The sequence below is a fragment of the Gadus macrocephalus genome, chromosome 21 (assembly GCF_031168955.1).
Source record: "Gadus macrocephalus chromosome 21, ASM3116895v1".
In the NCBI taxonomy this organism is placed as follows: domain Eukaryota; kingdom Metazoa; phylum Chordata; class Actinopteri; order Gadiformes; family Gadidae; genus Gadus; species Gadus macrocephalus.
In genome coordinates this window covers 4,600,538-4,620,141 of record NC_082402.1, presented here as the reverse complement: position 1 = coordinate 4,620,141, position 19,604 = coordinate 4,600,538, and the positions used below count along the sequence as shown (strand labels likewise).

At 47.8% G+C, this 19,604-nt stretch overlaps 1 protein-coding gene across 1 annotated transcript in view; it reads right to left on the bottom strand.

Moving 5' to 3' along the window:
• Positions 1 to 19,604, bottom strand: part of atad2b (ATPase family AAA domain containing 2B) — a 78,785-nt gene that overhangs the window by 50,369 nt on the left and 8,812 nt on the right. Inside the window, 9 exon segments of the mRNA XM_060041705.1 lie at positions 9,220 to 9,405; positions 10,153 to 10,339; positions 12,578 to 12,725; positions 14,369 to 14,686; positions 15,530 to 15,620; positions 17,128 to 17,287; positions 17,700 to 17,788; positions 18,496 to 18,670; positions 19,172 to 19,287. Coding sequence (XP_059897688.1) covers positions 9,220 to 9,405; positions 10,153 to 10,339; positions 12,578 to 12,725; positions 14,369 to 14,686; positions 15,530 to 15,620; positions 17,128 to 17,287; positions 17,700 to 17,788; positions 18,496 to 18,670; positions 19,172 to 19,287 — 1,470 coding nt within the window.

Here is a 19,604-nt window from a genome sequence, read left to right as displayed (position 1 = left end):
GGCTGTGTTTCTGTCGTTATTCCAAGTGCGTCTGTCACTTCAAACGAACGGCGGCAGGACTCCTCCTTGGCAATCAGCTTGAGGCCGCGCGGCTCATTAAGGCCAGCGAGCCGGGTTCTGAAGCCGCACCTGATTGCCGTGCATACCAACAGCGGAGCCAACACAATTCACCTTCTCCCTTCGTTCGCCTTTATCCGTTGCCACGGGGACCCACCGATCCCTCATTTGAATATGTTCACGACAGTCCCCTGCAGCTAAAGTGGAGGAAAAATGCTCTGCTTGACCTTTTTAACTAATAGGAGGTTTATTAAAAGAAGCGACGGAGGAAGAGGGGATGAAAAACTAAAACAGACAGTGGCAATTGTTCACAAATGGCGGGTTTTCAAAATCCAAGGTACCGCCGGCTCGCGAGATTATTGGTCTGGTTTCCCGAGCTCTCTCCGGCATATTGTTAGTGTTGTTGTTGTTGTTGTTTACGGATATTGATTTGGCTGCCCTGAGCGAGCGTCATCATATATTTGGCTTCAGTGAATTGCGCTGCACTTTCCCTAGAACGAACGACTCCCACTGAGAAGACTACAGGCAATCGGCAAAAACTGAAACAAAAAGTAAACTGTTCAGAGAAAGTTAAGAAGTTATCTCAGTTTCCGGCCCCCCTCCCCGTTGGGAGCGTGATTATATTTTTATGTTATTGATGCGGAAACATATGCATCGGAGAAAGAGCAAAAATAACCCAGCCACTTCCCAGAATACAACACGTCTGTGTACACAGGACGTGCATGTACCTCGCGATGTATGCAACCTTCAAAATTACATTTGCCTGTTTCCGCTGAGAATTACAGCAGATCGCCCCCCTCCCGACGGAGGGGGGCGGGGGGGGGTACCACTCAATATCCTGATATGATAGAAACTACGGAATCTCACATGAAAGGTAAGTAGGACAACAGCGGAACAGAGTGCTGCTCCACAAAGCTAGTCAATGTGGGTCTTCATATCGACCGCCGCTACTTGTCTGTCTGTTCAACCGTGTGTGCGTGTGTGTGTGCGCCTGTGCATGTGTGTAAACACAGCCCTAGCAGCTTATCTGGACTCACAGGGGGAGGGGGGGGGGGGGGGAGAGGGGCGATGGGGATGGGCAGAGTAAGGGGAGCTAGGGGTTTGTTCCTGTCTGATAACTTGCCAAAGCGTTGTATGCCTGTCTGCCACTAAGCCCACCACCCCTTTTCCAAAAGTTACCAGACCTTTAAGTATCTTGTCTCGCAGAAAACTTTCTGACAGCCAGCCGACTGCCTTTGCCAAATCTGCTGGTGCCGGTATTTTATTTTTTGTGACTGACTCTGGCATAAATCAACACAAGACCTACCGGAATTCACGGGCTATGGTGGATGGGAGGTCTTTATTTAGCAGGTTGAAATATACCTGCACTGTTCTGCACTAACGTGCTGCCTGCAGCCCGTACTTGCCCGGTGTGAAAAGTGAAGATAAGTATGTGCGTGGGTGGGAGCGTGTGGCAGTGTGCGCGTGCACGTGTGCTCACTAGTGTGGTGAACGGAAGAGGTGCACGGCCACAAACCATAGGAGCCGTGTTGTAAAATGTAGACATGGCACTTTCGTTTTTTGCTGACAACACACAAAAAGAAGAGTTGTACGACTTATTGTCCGGTCGGAAAATCCTTTATTAAAAAGAAGGTACCAGAACGATTGTGTTTTCATCCGAATAAAATGTTTTTTAAAGCCATACATCTTTCATGAATTCTTTCCTACAGAAGGAAAGAAATTGCTAAGACTCGGAAGACATGAGGTTATAATATGTTGTGCCTTTTAAGCAACCATCTACTTTAATTACTTACTTCTGCCGGTTGGACAGTCTGCCTTTCGCTTGCGTCGTTTGACACACTCAACTGGGACATTTCTTCCTGAAACATCCGCTCATCCTGCAGTCACTTGTAAAACACGTCAAGATGCCTTCCAAACCACTCTTTTTACCCGTAGCACAAATCCCATCTAAATGTTAAATTCTCCAATTAACTGAATTCAATTCAGAATCATTTGTTTTACAATTAATTGGCTACCTAGGTGAAAGTGTTTAAGAATCTCATTAACTTGGTAGGGCAAAAGAGCCCCACACAGCAGTATGCATCAATAATTTCAGGGTAGACTAATGAGCCAAATTGATGTGGCAATTAACTGAAGAATTAGCATAAGCCAACTGTTTGGACTTAGACAATAAACGCATAATTTGGAATTTGTTTATACTATATACAATATAGCACATAAAATAAGCTTGATAAATAAATGATCAGAAGTAAAAGGAACGCCTCACCTCCTCAGAGGTCTCAAGTGTCAGATCAAGGCACTCGCAGGATGCGGCTCTGGTAATGGCCTCATTAGGCTAGAGAGTTTCATTCAGTAAATGAGTGCCCTCTTAATGTGTCGCTGGATGGTGCTGCGGTTTACACAGATCATTTTAAATTCATGGGATGTGACAAACACCGACAGTATTGTTCCTACATAAAATGTTCCAACTTTGTAATAGAGCAGATAGATGCCACATAAGCCCTGCCTGCTTCCACGCTCTATCCTAATACGGTTCTCCATCGCAAACACAGTACGCAGATTGAAATAGTGGACACAATTCACACCCCAGATGCCAAATGTGTATCACACATTATCATAAACATAATGGACTCATCAATTTGAGAGGGAAACTTGTTTGAATGGGAACACATTCAAGAAGTGCGGGGGGGGGGGGAATAAACATTTCAAAAGCCATTCAGAATAATTGCAAATGCTTAAAAGAATCGGTAGCTACATTAAGAGACATGCCGAAGCAAGACACATGATTTACAAAAGCTCAAAAACACAAACTCTCTTCGAACCAGCACCTAATCTAATCAAGTTCTTAATTTGGGTGAAAGTAGTTCACTTTGAAGCCAAAATTAAATTAAGAGCAATTGTTGCTCTGGGTCTTTTTAATGGCCCAACGGTTCGACACATTGCTCTGCATTTCAACAGAGAGCATTACTGATAAATGAGCCTTGGATATTGGCAGACTTCAAACCCAGCCGTCGGCCATTTTCCCTCCCTCTCTCCGCTGGCTGCTGTTTTGTATTTGTGCAAGAGCGGGCTGATTTCTGGTGTACGTCTTCACTCACACTACAGGGGGTTGGGGGGGTGTTGGGGAGGGCTGTCTCAGGATACCAGTTCAACCCGTGTATGGGAGCCTAAGGCATCTCAAGCAGACAGGGGCCCTTGCTGACTAAGCACCAAGTTCTCCCTTTACACTATGCTCGCCCCATCTGCCGCTCACATCGATCCATCCACCCCCCGCCCCCCCCCCCCCCCCCCCCCCTTCGATCTACGTTTGTTCTCCAGGCCCCTCGTGCCTCCGTCTGTTTTGGCTCCCTTCTCAGCGGAGTCCGTGGAGTCCACCCAGGAGGAGGGGGAGAGGCAGAGACGGGGCGGGCCGTGATGAACAAAGAACCACAGAAGGGCGAGCAAGAACGGGCAGGAGGGTGTCTCTGTAGCACGGTGGGAGGATGTAGCACACCACACAGCTAACGATTTACGCCGTTCGGATCAATGCCGCCAGGGAGGGGGCGAGTCCGTGGAGGGTGGGTGGAAGAGGAAGAGCCAGGAAGGGATGGGCCCGCAGTTTAATTAAGGCCAAGAAGGAGGCGGCCACATGGCAGGAAGAACAGCCCCAGCCGACGCTGGGTCTACTTTGGCTGGCTGGGAGATCAGTTTGTGGCCAACCTGTCCCTCACCGAATCCTCTGGGGCTTAGGTAAGGACCTGAGAACCAGACCCAGTCACGTCTTTTACACAAATCTCGTCGCTTTATCCTCATCCCCCCCCCCCCACACACACACACACATACCCCGATGGCAGATTCCGACTGAGACGATGTGAACAGCGGGCTGGAACATTGTTCGGCTGAAGGACTTTGTATGAGCTTCGAACGGGCGAACCTTCCTGAATCACATTCCACAACGACAGAGCCCATCTCCCACCACCCCCACCCGCCCGCCCCACCACCCCAAGTCAGACCTCTGACTGCCTCTCAGAGAAGTGCAGTTGCACAGAGTCGGAAGATCATTGGTTTTTCACACTGATCGATGGCCTCTGCACTCTCGCTTTCTTAGCGGAAATGAAATGCTTTAGAAGGGACTAATAGGAGGATTGCCACGAGGTCGCGCCGGACCGATTTGGACCTTTCGCTAAAGTTTTCAGACGATGGAGGGGTCAGGGTCCCCTCACCCGGGGAGGACGGGAGGCATGTGTAAACCAATTCCACCCACACAGGCAAACTCTGAGGCTGCAGCACCGAAAGCAAGCGGACAAAAGTTTGTGTACAAACTGCGTCTTATGTCTGTGGGATGCAATCATTAAGGAGGTGGAGGAGAAGGTGGAAGCAGCCACAGGGTGGATGCTTCTGGTACAGCTCAGAAAATACTACTTTTCAATTTGGCCACTAAGCCGAAGTAGCCAATTACAGCAAATCAAACCAATATTATCTTCATAAAGAAAATGGGTATTAATAGCATGGCATATTAGTAATGTTGTTTCTTTATAGTGAGATGTTAAAACACAAACCCACACAGAGCCCTGCAAGTGTTTAATAGTCTCTTAAATGTTCATAAATTGTATCATAAACTCACCATTGCACGTGTTAAAGTCTGCCGCTTTTGACCAGTTAGAGAAAAATACATTGTAAAAAAAGAAGATAAAAGGTAAACGTTAAAAAAAAAAAAAAAAGGATTGGGTGTAGCTTGGTGAAAATATACCCGGTTTTAAACACTTTTGTACCTTGATACCAGTAACGTAAAGTAAAGTGTGAGTAGTGGTGCTGTAGTTTAACGCTTGCTGCTAGGGGCGGTGCTTTCCGGGTGTTTCGGACAGTTGCTAGTGTGTCCTACCCAGTTGCTAATGTACCCGATGGTTGCTGGGGTGTTCTGGGGGTTGCTAGGGGGGTTCCCTCTGGTTTTTATAGTGTTATGGGTGATCACCCTGATGTTCTGGCAGGTTGCAAGTGTGTTGTAGGTGGTCTCTACAGGGCACTCGGGTTGGTGTCTAGGGTGCTCGGGGGGGGTAACTACGGTGCTCGGGTTGGTAACTACGGCGCTCGGGGTGGTAACCAGGGTGCTCGGGGTGGTACCTAGGGAGTGTTCCGTGCGGTTGCTACGGTATTCTAGCAAATGCATAGGAAGAAAACGGTGACGTTTCCATGGCTCTCTCTCTTTCTCACCAGCATTGCCTCCGCTATTTCCATCCCTTCCTCCATTTCTAAACAGGACAACGACTGTTAAGGGAGGGGACGGTGTCCGATCTGGGCTGGACCCGAGCCTGCAGTGGCGGTTTTGGCGAGAGAGCGAGAGAGAGAGAAAGAGACGGAGAAAGAGAAAGAGAAAGAGAAAGAGAAAGAGAGAGAGAGGAGAGAGACTGCAGCCCGGTCCCCACTGAGGACGGGAGCTGAGACGGCAGCTGTCGCCGTCATGTTTGTGCCAGGGAGCAAAGTAGCACCCTCAGAGGAAGCTTGGATCCTTACAACACCCTGGGCAGTTTGGGCTCGAGTGTGTGTGTGTGCCTATGAGTGCCCGTTTGTGTGTGTTCAAGTGTGTGTGGTTTCGTGTGTATGTTCCGGTGTGTGTGCTTGTTGGTTTGTGTGTGTGTGTATTCGAGTGTGTGTGTGTGTTCGCTCGCGCGTGCGCGTGTGTGTTTGTGCTCATTTGTGTGTGTGTGTGTGTTGCATGTTCATGTGTTCTTGTGTGTGTGCTCATGTGTGTGGGTGTGCGTGTCCATCTAAATGAACACGCACACAGTCATACATAAATAAGGCATAGACACCTCTCAAACCATGTTCATAAGAAAACAACAATTGGACCTTGAGAGAGAGCGGACTCGTCTAAAAAGACCCACGCATCGTGTAACCAAACAATTTATCCCTCACAAGTAGAGCAACTAGCCAGTGGCAAGACTCTGCACAGCGCAAATCCCCGCTTTAAAAAAGAAATAAACAATAAAAAGGCAGTTAAGGCTTGTTTATTTGTGTGCACTGGGGGCAGTCCTTCTGCTGCACCCATATGCCAAGCACACATCAAAGAAGGCTTTTTGTATGCTTGTTTTAACAGATGTGTCCAAAAGCTGGGTATTGTCTAAAATAGGCCATGGCTTAGCCCTAAACTGTGGAAAACTTTTGTGAAGGCAACCAAAGAAAAGAGAAAAGTTTTATCTCATTTCACTAGACGTGGGTGTTTAATCACCAGAATACTGATGGTCGGATCACACGAGACGTCTTTGAAATTCAGGGTAACAAGACACTTTGCCAACGCGCAATAAATGAGACCCTTGAGAATTATATATCCCCATTCATTGTCCATCCTCTAACTGCTAATCCATATTTTTAGACTCTTTATTTGCCGTCCTGGCAAACACCTCAGGTGTGACTGCAAGTGGCAAACCGCACTAGGACTCGTGAAAATGGATTCGGGAAGGAAAAGAACGAGCCAACACTCTTGACCAATGGACCAGGTGGTCCCCTTCCTTCCCTTTACCGGTGTGACCACTAAACAGCGCGGCAGACAGAGTTTCGAGGCAAAGCCGGGGCGACGGTGTTTCTCCAGAGCCTGCTTTGGCCACTTCATCCCCCTGATGGGGTGAGCGCCGTTCGCACGCTCCCATGAACAGCAGGGTGGCCCCCAACGACCGCCGCTAAAGACAACTGATGTCTAAATTGGAAACCTGTTTTGAAGTCGCACTCCGGAGTCAAATGGGGCTCGGTGGGGGGGTGGGTCGGGGCGCTCTTCAAAGGAATCCATCTTAAGTCCATTTGAAAAGGGGGGGGGGGGGGGGTGGGGGGGCAGCCAATCCGATGGAGGTTGGTCGGGGTGAGAGGGAGTGTTGATTGGATTTCCAGCGCGGGCGCCCCGGGAATGTCAGCGGTCAGCCCGACATGGAGTGGTGTTGTGACGGAGGGGCCGATGCGGGGCTGTCGGGGGGCCATCGGGGGACCGTGGCAGCAGCAGTACATCACGAAGGACAAGCCGGCAGAGAGGCAAGTGCTCTGTTGGGATTTGACAGCTAGTTCCGTTCCGTTCGTCCCCTCTCCTCTCACTCAAATATGTAACAATTTTTTTTAATAACATTAATAATAAATCCACGGATGAGGTGAAAGGGACAAATGGAAAGTGTTGACCATTGTGGCATCGCAAGCGGGGGCCATGTTTTTGACGTGTCAGGCCTTTTGTTGGATGCGGAAATCCCGTTTAAACAGCCCACGAAAAGAGCATATGTTATCCCGGTTCAAAATGGCCCCTTGTGAAATTGTGGGAGGGAGACGGAGGGGGGGGGAAGAGCAAGCAAAAAATGAATACGGTACGTATTAAGAAACCAAGAAAAAAATAACTAAGTGGAAAAAACCGATTAAAGACAGGAATAGAAAAGGAAGAACGAGCGGTGGGAGGTAATAAATGCGAACGGCAACAAAGAGCGACTATATCAAAAAGGGGAAGGTGAACTAAACAGGCAACAGAAAATAAACAAAGAAATGTGAGTCCGGCACAGAGCAAGAGAAAACCATCCCAGGAGCCCTCCTCAGCCCGGAGCTCAGGCAGGATGAAGGCCTGCGAGAACACAAACATGCAAGCACACACACATCGATTTTGAAGTGTGTGTGCTTCTGTGTGTGTGTGTGTGTGTGTGTGTGTGTGTGTGTGTGTCCCGGGGTGAAGGCATAGGGTTCCCAGACGTAATTAGCTCTTCTGCTGGCTTGCTAGATAGGACCCCCCCCCCCCCCTCCACCCTCTCCGTATTTCTCTGTCTCCTTGCCTCTTTATTCCTCCTCATGACGCCCAATCCCTCTCTGAGGCTAACTCTCCGCGGGTGGTCAGACTGCCCTTTATCTCACAGAATAGAGAGTGAATGATACATTGGGATGGAGGAGTGAAGGGAGGGCACAGAGGAGAGAACAGAGGATGAATGCTGCCCAGTAGCACAAAACAAAAAGATATGGATGATAATAGCCATCCGAAACATATCAACATGGGCACGATTTATTTCCAGTATCTCAGGGAAGCGTTATGTGCAGGCCTTTAAACGTTGTTGTTTTTAGCATTAGAAGATGTGGATTCAGCCGCTCTAAGGCTCCCTGTGTAGAGGACTTCACTCACTGTTTTGACATTTTAAGTGAGATTTCAAACCGGGGTGAGTAAACATGCGCAGTTCAATTTTCCTTTGACTTTGTTCCTCAAGCCTGTTGTATACCCCGGGCATGACATTTAAAGTCAAAGTATATACCAGCACGCTACTATACGTCAACCAGCAGCATGTTGCCTCTTCATCTGAGATAGTCAGGTTAAGTGGAGGAAAGCGCTTTTTTATTTATATCCTTGGTGAAACACTGAAACGGAATAACATTGTCATGCCGAGCTAATTGTATTTCGGTAGTCCTTAATCAAAGGGCTTCACAGGCCATAGTTTTATGACACCTCCCTGAAAACATTTAATATTAAGGCAAGAAACCTTGAGAACATTGGTGCAATTGTGTAGAATTATGAATCAATATTGGGCTCTATTAAGAGAAAATAAGATTAGCCTTTATTGTCTCCTTTAGGATTAATTTGTCTCCGGGCATCCGAGAGAACGCAGATTAGGTTCGGATGTCTTTTAAGACTACCCCCTAGTGGTGAACCGGTGGAACAAGAAGGACTCACAATTAAGCTGGTGGTTAGCGGCACATCTAGTGTAGCAGACCCATTACACAACCGACCCAAACACAAGTCTGACTGGGGTTAGTATCAGAAAAACGCTGGCGGAACAAATAATGTGTGTATCCATGACTAAATAAATAAATAACCGAACGCAACCACTTTAAAAAAGTGAGAAGCAGCAGGCAGCAAACGTTTGCATGAATGACAAGGTGTAATCTGCGAGAATAAAAACACCCTTGACAGCAGAGAGAGAGTGTGTGTGTGTGTGTGTGTGTGTGTGTGTGTGTGTGTGTGTGTGTGTGTGTGTGTGTGTGTGTGTGTGTGTGTGTGTGTGTGTGTGTGTGTGTGTGTGTGTGGATGTGTGTGGATGTGCGTGTGCGTGCGTGCGTGCCTGCATGTATGCGTACCTGCATGTATGCGTTTGCCAAAGTTTACGTCTGCACGTCTGTCAATGTATCCGTGTGTCGGTGTGTGTGAGCGCACTCGGGTGTGTGTGTGTCTGCGTGCCCTACCTCCTCGGACAGCTGTGAGTAGGGGGACTCGATGGTGGCGAGGATGAGGATGGGGCTGAAGGAGGGGACGTCGTGGAGCAGGGTGAGGAAGGTGCTTTTCACAGTCTCGCTCACAGCTTCCCACCACTCGGAGATGTGTGGCATGAACACCACGCTGGGCACGCTCCGACGCGCCTCCCGAAACACCTGCAGGACGGCGAGAGGGGAGAGACATCAAGGGACATGTCACACACACACACACACAGATCCACACAGACCAACACCCACACAAACAGGGTTCGAAAAAATAAAGGACGTGTTGTTGGAATGCGCACCAAAGAGAATAGGAGACGGCACAACGGGTTTACTTTTTAAAAACTTAAACCGAGAGCAGTTTTTCGATCTTTCTTCTTTTTCGCGAACTGCTGCCAGCGTTAGGGTGTTCTGGACAAATGTTGTATTAAATGGGAGCATTTGTAGTGATGATCACACTACCAGCGACATTGCTGGAAGCTGTAAAAGTGTTTTTTGATTCCTTTTTTTTTAAAAGCCTAAAAAGGACGAAAGAAAATAAATGGGGACACAGCCGAACAGAAACCACCAATGCCGTCAGTGCCAGCCAGCCCTCATGGAACAAGGGCACTGTTTGCACTGTGAGCTTAACAAACCATCTCACACAAAGCTGGCTCTAGGGCTGCAGCGATAGTGATATTGGTTATCTACCCAAAGACAGGCTAACATGGGGTAATACAATGGACCCAATGCGAGAAAAAAAAAGAGCCATATATTGGGTAAAAACGTGCGTGTGCCTGCCTGTGTGTTTTCTAAAATGGCCAAAACATTAAGTGTGCAGTGAAAGCAAAAGATACTGAAAGTAAAGCACTAGCAGGGATTGTGTGTGTGCGCGCGCGCGCGCGTGCGCGTGCGTGGGTGTGCGCTTGTGTGTGTCCTTACCTGAGCACAGGACTCCTCTGGAGTCTTCACACTGACTGAGTAGAGGGTGGGCAGGTCCAGCCGGTGCACTGGAAGCTTGTCCAGGTGGTGGAGCAGGGCAGGGGCCAAGTGGGAGCTTTGGCCCGAGCCCGGGGGCCCGGCCAGGAGCAGCCGGGGCCGATACGCCGTTGGCTGCTGGAGCACTGAGCTGGAGCCCAAGAAGGTGGAGATAGAGAGAGAGAGACAGAGGGAGGGAGAGGGAGAGAGAGGGAGAATAAAGAGAAGTGACAGTGAGTTTGCGGTGTCGTCCTGGCAGAGAATTCAACGTCGCGGTCGCGCATCGTTTGTCTTTCAGACGGCGTCGTATTATGGAGACCAAATTTAATATATTCCTATTTGGATACGTAATCTTGTAGTCTAAATTAAATATGAGATGGTACCCGCACCTCCGATTTATCACACGAGTACAGTCTGATATTGTGTGAAATTACCGTTTACTTGACTGTAATGAACCCCAGTGCTAATACAATAAACCTCGGTTGGATTCTTAACCTAAAAAAGGACAGATGATGAGATCCCGTATCTGTATTACACCCGAAATTTAAAAGTCGTAATGGGCCTAATAAATCCCTCCATATCTTCCAGGGCTAATCGAGAGTTCACTCCAGAGGCAAGGCAGGGCCCGCCGTGGCTCATCTGTTATGGGTCAGGCACCAAAAATAGGTGGGGCTCATTCCCTCGGGAGACATGGGGGGGGGAGGGGGGGGTCTACACTGGATGGGTGGTGCAGATTGCCTTAATAAGTCTCTAGCCTTTTGAGAAACTCGCCCCCTAGCCTGACACCAATCGACCCCCCCTGATATTTCACCAGCAGAGCGCCAAATCCTTCCCGCCGAGTCCCCCACTCCCCCCCCCCAGCCCGATCCCCCCCCTTCCCTGACACCGACACCACCACGCAATACTAAAAATCATCTGGCTTGAAAACAAACAAGCCACTTAAGACAAACAAACAACGGAGTCAGAAGCAATTAGCTTTAATGGTATTTTTCCACCACATGATTCAATTGATTATTTTTGCAATAACGACCCCCCTGCCTCCGACGGTGCAATCGTCCGCTCCTTTTAAATGTCTCTCCGCGCGCCAATAGCGATGCCAGGCATTAATCCCCCCCAGGCAGGCCGCGGGGTCAGACGTTAGCCCCGTGCTAAGTACCATGGGAAATTACAAAGGCCCTCCAAGTGTGCGCACTAGTCACCGAGGGCAATTGCTGGAGAGAGGACTAAACGATATATAAAAGATACAAAAGCTAAAACATCGGAGGAGGACATAAAAATTTGTTGCGGAAATGCAATGAATATAAACAATTGAATAATTTGGCAATGGCACTGAGGCAATCAAATGAATAATAAATAACACCCTCTTTGCTATCCATAGCCGCACTGCGCTCGGCCACAAGGTGGTACTAAAACCACAGGAAATGCAGAGAGCCGGATCTTTCCTCAGACACAACATTCGTCTGCCCTCTGCAGTCCACTAACGAACGGCGTCGGAGCGCGGCGCCCTCCATGAGCATGGCTTCTCATTTGTAGTCCAGGCGGCTCGCTTTTTTTTTTTTTCCATTGACAGTGGAGCTAGTAGTGGGGCTGGGATATGGCCTGCTTTGAACCGGCAAAAGCGCACTTACGACTCATCATTCGTGGATTCTAGTGCTATAGGGTATTACCCGTCTGAATGTGTATATTTGATGTCTAATTGTATATTGCAGTTGCCTCAATTTTTATGTTGGGCTGACTCATTGCCAATTAATTATTGAATCAAAAAATATCAGATGAATAAATATAATAATTTAGACCTAACATGGATGTCACCTTCAACAAATGTGTCTGCTTTTCAAATATTGCAATTATATTATGTCTTCCAGCCTACTCTCAAAGAAGCAGAGAGCTGTCCAACCCAACTCACTCTTTAACACTCTATACAAGAGACTGTTCTCAGGGCTGATAGGAAGTGAAATTATCTGTGCCTGAAATTATGAAATACATTCGAAGACACCATAGAGAATTGCCTTTCTTGACAACAATAAAAGGAGCGGAACTCGCACACCAGGTAGCCGATGCAAGGAGTAAAGTGCAACCCAAAGGGTGTGAAAAACGTTTTCAGTCCCATTCAGACCATCCTCAGTGCAAACATACAAAGGTAAAATAATTCTTTATATAGACTACGCCTGGTTGGTGGCAGACATGTCAATCAAAAAGTCAGCTAGGTTGACGTGTTGACTTGACATTTTAAAAAGGCACCCCTCACCTATTTTCACTTTCACTTCTTGACAACATACATGGCCGAGCTCAAGCCTCTATCAGGCCTGTGTTCTTCTGGAATGTGACTTTACACCAAGCTCTCTGGTCGCCGACCTCCCCGTGAAGGAATGGACAGAGCTGGACTTACGTTGAGAGGTGAAGGAAGGGTCTTTGAGACGTGGGGAAGGGGAGCAGGCTCATGGTGGGCCCGGCGGGGTTGACATCGTAGATGGAGGGGGTGCATTCATTGTCGTCGTCGCTGCATAAATCCTCTTCTAGCTGTTGATTGTCACCGCCTGGAATGAAGAACACTGTTTAAACAATGATAAATGTGTGGGTGTGTATGGGTATGTGTATGTGTGTTTGGGTTTGGCAGAAAATGGACAAGGTGTGGCAGTATAAACATTAACGGCGGTGGAACAAAAGGGTTTTTAGGTATTTGCGGTGCCATGGAGCCCTCTCATATAGTATTCATCGCAAGTAGGATGAAGAGGAAACTATCCTAGGAGAAAATATCAGATTTATGTTGCGTCTCCGTTGACTGGATGCATTGCCTCACATCTTACAAGTGGGTTAATGCAGCTTCAAAAGTCCCTGGTTTAATGCGTCAAATCGGCGATTGAAAAGGTTTCTTCACATCTTTTCATAAAATGCTGCGCCTTATTTCGTGGATCAGAGGTAATTTTGTTCAGTAAAAAGGAAAATGATATGCATATATATAGTTATATCAGGGCTCAAGATTGAGAAAGTTAATTATGTGGATGCAAGGTTATACTACTCTAGGTGGCATTGGTGCTAGTAAAAGAAGAAAATAAAGAAATATCGATGATATTGTTTTCCCCAAACAAGGTAATAGCCAGTGGCGTTCGGACCTACTCTTCACCCTGGCGCACACACACCAACCGAGCCAAGAAGCGCTGCGTCCAGCAGCGTTGCGGAGCAGAAAGGAGAACGAGTTTTGATTTTAGGACTTTGTTTAGAGTGATGGACGGAGCTGCGATACACGCAACGTTTTGAGCAGAAGTCACAGTGTGGCTGCATAGTGGAGCCGGTCTGAGTGCGCTCATTGGATACACAAACCACAAGTTCCTCTTTCAAATGATCATAACAATAAAATAAAATGAATTGCCAACGTTTCAATGAAATTGCACGGCGGCTATAGTGCAATTCAAGAGCCTGCAAAGAAATGCACTATCCTGAAAGGAATGAAAATAAATCGTAACTTGGCTATATATTACCTAATTAGCAGGCTGTGATTATTAGTCTGTAGAGTTTCTTGATATAGGAGGTCGGCAAGGAGTGTTTAGAGTTGGTTCATGAGGAAAGAGATGTCGAGGCACAAGGCAGTAAAAAATAAAAAGACAAACTATGCAATACACTTTTGCATATTCCTTTGAAAAGAATCACTCGCTTAAAATAAATTGTGCACAGATTGATGGTTACCAGGCAAAAGACATGCCAACACTGCAACAAAGCCGCCTGCATTGGTTAAGGTGCCACCAAATGAACAAGTTAGTGCCACCAGTAGAAGCCTTGAGCCCTGAACACTCAGTTTCTGTTCCAATGCCCTTACCGAAAAGAATAAAATCCTGTGTCATTTCTTCAGGATAAACACAAAAAAAAAAAAAAAAAAAAAAGATATAAAGAGTTTAGTCGGGGGAATATTAAAATATAATCCGGTATTCGAAACCTGGGCAATGTGTAAAAGAAAATGAATTGGTGCAAGAGCTCCTACCAGAACTCTTCCAACCGGTCACGGCTCGTTCAGTGGCACAATGAGTTGACTACCCTCCCATTAGATGCAATGAGAGAACCGGGAGGGAGGAAATAACCAATAAACAGACCGCTGACGGGACCAAAGTAGTAGTAGTAGTAGCAGCAGCAGCGGTAACAACAGGCTCCCAGGCCCGCCCGCGCCCACCAAGGGAGACATCCTTACCATTTGCATTGTCCCCGTCGGTCTGCTGCGCGGCGGCGTGGGGGAACACTCGCAGCAGGGACTTCAGCACCAGAGAGAGGGAGTGGTCCAGGAGGGGCCTGAGGGCAGGGTCCAGGGCGCGCCCCGACGGAGCCAGGGCCCTGTGGGAGGACGGGACGATGGTCTGCAGGGCCTTGCTGAAGTCGGCGGCCCCCAGGGTGATGGAGGAGACGTCCAGCTGGAGCTTGACGCTGCTGCTGTAGATCTGCGGGTAGCGGCGTCGCAGCGCCATCAGCGCCGCCTCCGTGCAAAGTGCTTTGAGGTCAGCGCCGCAGTAGCCTAGGAGGGGGGGGGGTGGTGGGTCGAGGGAGATGAGATCGGTACCTCGTGGTGGAGCTCATATTGTAGTTAGCACTTGAACGGTGTGATCAGACGCTCCATCGCAACATGTCTCGGCCCATTACTAGATAACTTAAGGGGGTATACATCAAGGTGGACACTCCCACTTGTGATGTCCCTAAAACACAGGACAGAAGCTTAATTTTCAAATGGCTTGTTAATGGCTTATCACACTCACATGGGGGGGGTCTAATAATATCAACTCTTTGAATTAGTGAGCCAATCACGGGCATGCGAAAACCATAGAACTTGTATTGGCCGAACGTCACCTACATGCCTTCTTTCTACAGTCTACATCTACCTCCCAACAGTCAGACGTAACTAAAAGGGCAGGGACAGAGTTGACAAATGTATCAGCCAAATGTCAGCCAAATGTATCACCAATTTTGAGGAAGTTATCATCTGGGTTGTTTTCTTTTAAAGGCCTGGAAGAAAATCTTTAATTCATCCCTTTAGCTATGGTATGCAATGTATTATAGATGCATTTTTTTACATATCTGTAGAAATTCTCTTAACATCCCGACAGAGATCAATAAATGTAGTTCTGATTTTTTTAATAATCATGTATCTATGGCTGTCGTAGCCCAGAATAAGCTCATCCAATCATTCAATCATCATCATTTATTCTGAGCAGAAGGAAATTATTGGAAGACCAACCTGTCTGTCAACCTCCCTACCTACCTGTCTACCTGCGCTTGACCGAGTCTTCTACAAGGTTCTGTTCTTAATTCCTACATGGTATGGCTGCCTTTATCATGGAGACTTGATTTGTGTTCCTCTTACCGACACATTTCTCTGCCAGCTCGTCCACGAACAGCTCGGCCAATGAGGGGTTCCAGTCCCTTGTTTGGATCTCAAGGATGTGCTTTCGGGCCTGTGGGGGTCAGAGTTCAAAGACAATGTGAGGAGCAGGTGTGAGGAGAAAGATCGGATAGGAGTCATGGGTCCTCGTTGAAAAGTTTGCTTCCTAGAACAGGTGTATGTATGTGTGTTTGTGTGTGCGTGCCAAGTGTACCAAGTGAAGTGCTGATGTAATAAACAGTGTCATGTACCTGTTCATGGAACAGGTGCATTGTATTTTAACAGGCCAGTGCACATGACCTCTTATGCAATTGGGATATAAAGAGCCGCAAACAGATCAATAATGCTTAATAAATCTAGAGTGTGTTCCTGCTAACGATTACACGTTTGTTGTGCACCGCTGCGGACGTGACCCTTTACAAAACCCAGTAAGAGATTACAGCCTGTTCACTTTAGTAGCACCGCCATTATCGTCAAGTAGCGTTTTGATCAACTGAGTCTGAGCAAAAATAACATACGTTATTCAGCAAACGATGAATCATTTCAGAAAAGGACATAAAAGAAATTGAAAGAATGTGTTAAGTACCCTCGGATACACAAAGGAAAAGTCGACGGTCCTTCAAGGAAACACAAGAGCTCCACTGAAAGGCTCGGGCCAGTGCTTGTAAGTGCCCTCCTTGAAACCATCTTTTAAAAAGACAAAGCAAAGCCGAAGGAGCCGGCACAACATCACGACTCAAGCGCGCCTTCTTGTCTTCCCATTTTTTCACATTACAAAATATCTTCCAGCCTGACGTTGAACGTCGCGTTCGCCGGTGCACAAGGACGCAGACGGACAAATTAAACGATAAAAAAATAAAATAAGTCCCAACAGCATGCAAAACTGTAGCTGGGGACTTGTGGGGAGCAGTGGCAGAGCCGTGCTGCTTCGACAATGGCCAAGTTGTTTCCCCCCTCGGTGGGCGAGGGGTCACCACTGGGAGTTGAAGGCCCAGCGCCTATTAGGCCTCGATTCCCAACCCTCCAGCTGTGGGTACAAACGACCTGCGGCGACCAATTACGACGGACCCAACGGGGAGAAACCACCCATCCTACGCCGCCCGATCCCATTTGCGCATCCCGTCGCACGCGTGTACGGCAATTCATTCTCATCCGCAATTATCTCTCCGGCGACGGGATTGTTCCGTCGATCACAATAGGACAACCAATCCAGGAAGCCGGCGCATGTACGGCATGACACTTTAAAATCCCCCCAGCTCGTTATCAACGACAGCGGTGTATGTGCTCGTATTAAACAGCACGCTGAGGAAAATGAGAACAGGCTTAATGGATCCACCTTAAATCCCCACATCCCCCAGGCGCCTCAGAGTGGAACCTTTAAAAACCGGCAATGTTTTGGATAATGTGGAGTGAAAAAAAAACGAAAACATGTCGACCGCTCGGCTAGAGTGACGTGACAGCTGAGCCGCGGAGACGGTAGTCGTCCCTGCACGACCACGTCTTTTTGTTGTTCGGTGTCGGGGTCGATTCAAACAACGATGCCGTTGTGTCGGCGGACCTTTTTTCCGTCCGGCCCTCACCTTCTTGTCGGGCAGGCTGAAGAGGAACTCCCTGTCAAAGCGGCCCGGCCTTCGGAGAGCGGGGTCGATAGAGTCAAGTCTGTTTGTAGCACCGATGACCACTATCTCCCCGCGGCTGTCCAGCCCGTCCATCAAGGCCAGCAGAGTGGACACGATGGAGCTGAAGGGGGGTTGGAGGTGGAGAAGGTGGAGGAAGGACAAAAGGACAGTTGTACTTTTGAAGAGGGTGGACGTGTGCGTTAGCAACAACGGACGTAAGGGCCGTCGAACATCTCCTCCTCTGAATCAAAGGCCTTTCTACTTTGCCACTTAAAGGAATCAGTTTTGTTGCTGCGATTGGGCTGGTTCGAGTGACTAACGCTTAATGTTTATTCAATGGTCTTGAACGGATCTTTTTGCCTTTGTCTAAACAGGATGTACAATGGGGTTTTATTCATCATACAGTTCCTATTAAAAAGAAACAAGGAAACCATTAGGGGCTCCATTAGTGTTATGAAACCACCGTACACAAGCCTAAGACTGACAGCTGTTTATAATGGACAGGTATTCGCCAACGGACAGAGGAGCCGTACCTGTGTATCTGGTCCTGCCTGCTGGATCGGACAGGAGCCAAGCCGTCGATCTCATCAAAGAAGATGATGGACGGCCTCATCAGGTACGCCTGCCCAAGAGAGGAAGCAGTTTGCATCAAAAGCACTAAATGACAGCTCTGCCCCGGAGCAGGTGGAACAATGGCAGGTGTTGCTCATCTAAATCCAAATGGCCTCCCATTAAAAACCCCGCCACCTGTTATTGCATTTTTTGAGGACGGCAGTGTTTACTGATGGCACTCCTTGCTGCAATTCGTTAAGGTTCACACGCGGTCATGCATAAATAAAATATTTTAGGGGTGGAGGTGGAAGGGTGGGGGGGGGGGGGATGACATAGACACATGCATTGGTTTGAAGTAAAGTCAGGTTCCAGCCAATGCATTATGGGGCTGCACTGGGTTAAAGTAAAGTCAGGTTTCAACAAATGCATGATGGGGATGCACTGGGTTAAAGCAAAGTCAGGTTCCAGCCAATACATTATGGGGATGCACTGGGTTAAAGTAAAGTCAGGTTCCAGCCAATACATTATGGGGATGCACTGGGTTAAAGTAAAGCAGATTCCAGCCAATGCATTAAGGGAATGCACTGGGTTAAAGTAAAGTCAGATTTCAACCGATGCATTTTGGGGATGAATTAGGGTGAATTAAAGTCAGGTTTCAACAAATGCATTATGGGGATGCACTGCTTTAAAGTAAAGTCAGGTTTCAACAAATGCATTATGGGGATGCACTGGGTTAAAGTGAAGTCATGTCCCAGCCGGGGTTTTGCGTTGACCCACCTGGTCGAAGAGCAGGCGCAGCTGCCGTTCCGACTCGCCGACCCACTTGCTGAGGCAGTCGGCTCCTTTCCTCATGAAGAACGACAACTTCTTGTCGCCATGGCTACACTCGTTGGCGAGCGCCCGCGCCACTAAGGTCTTTCCCGTTCCTGGCGGGCCGTAGAACAGGCAGCCTCTGAAGAAGGGGATGAAGAGGATAGGCTCAGTGTTTGAAGCGATGAGGGAGAGGAGGGAAATAAGTGTTCAATGTCTGCACTGATTCAGCCTTGTAATTGTGTTTCTGTATGTCCTTTGTATGCAGGCTTGAAAACAGAGCGATTGTATGGTTTGCTGTGCGTTGTCGATCCTGAAAGGATTTGCTAAATAACTAGACAGACAATAATGCATGATAGCAGATGAAAAGCATTGCCTCAGAAAAAGAATCAGGCTCATTGGTGGCACTCTGAATAAACTTGGAAAATAAAACCATGAAAACTATATAAACGGCCAAGAGTTTCGAATGATATAACCATCAACACGTCAAGAATTTTGCTAACTGAGAAATCCCAGATTTCTGAGCTTGCATACAAGATGTATCCCAGACCGAGTCCATGCAACTTGTTGGGGCAAATAAACACATCAATGTGTGTAACCGATAGCCGTGGACGTGGCTCGTGTTGTGTGGGCACTTCCAAACCTCGGAGGCTGAATCTTGAACTTCTCAAAGACTTCTGGGTAAAGTAGCGGGAACACCACCATCTCCTTCAGGGCCTGGATCTGCTTACTGAGCCCTCCCACACTGTCAAACCGCACCTAGGGAAGAGCGCACCAGATGTATTAGTCAATAAACCTTCAAATGTACACGAGATTCCATACCCCCCTTCCTGTTTCATAACATCCCGATGATGAGTTTGTTTTAGCTTCTGCATTCCTTTGAAAGTCGTTGCAAACAATGAAATAACAGAACAGAGATAATCATTCAAGTTTTTACTTTGTTTATGCAAAAAAGCTTCTGTCCAGCATGATTCCTATCAAGCCTACCAACACTGCGCCAACAGAGTGCCTGCTGTGATGGCTTCGCGACCTACACCCAAGTTACTGTCAGGGGTAACCACTTTGCTTCGGGTCTG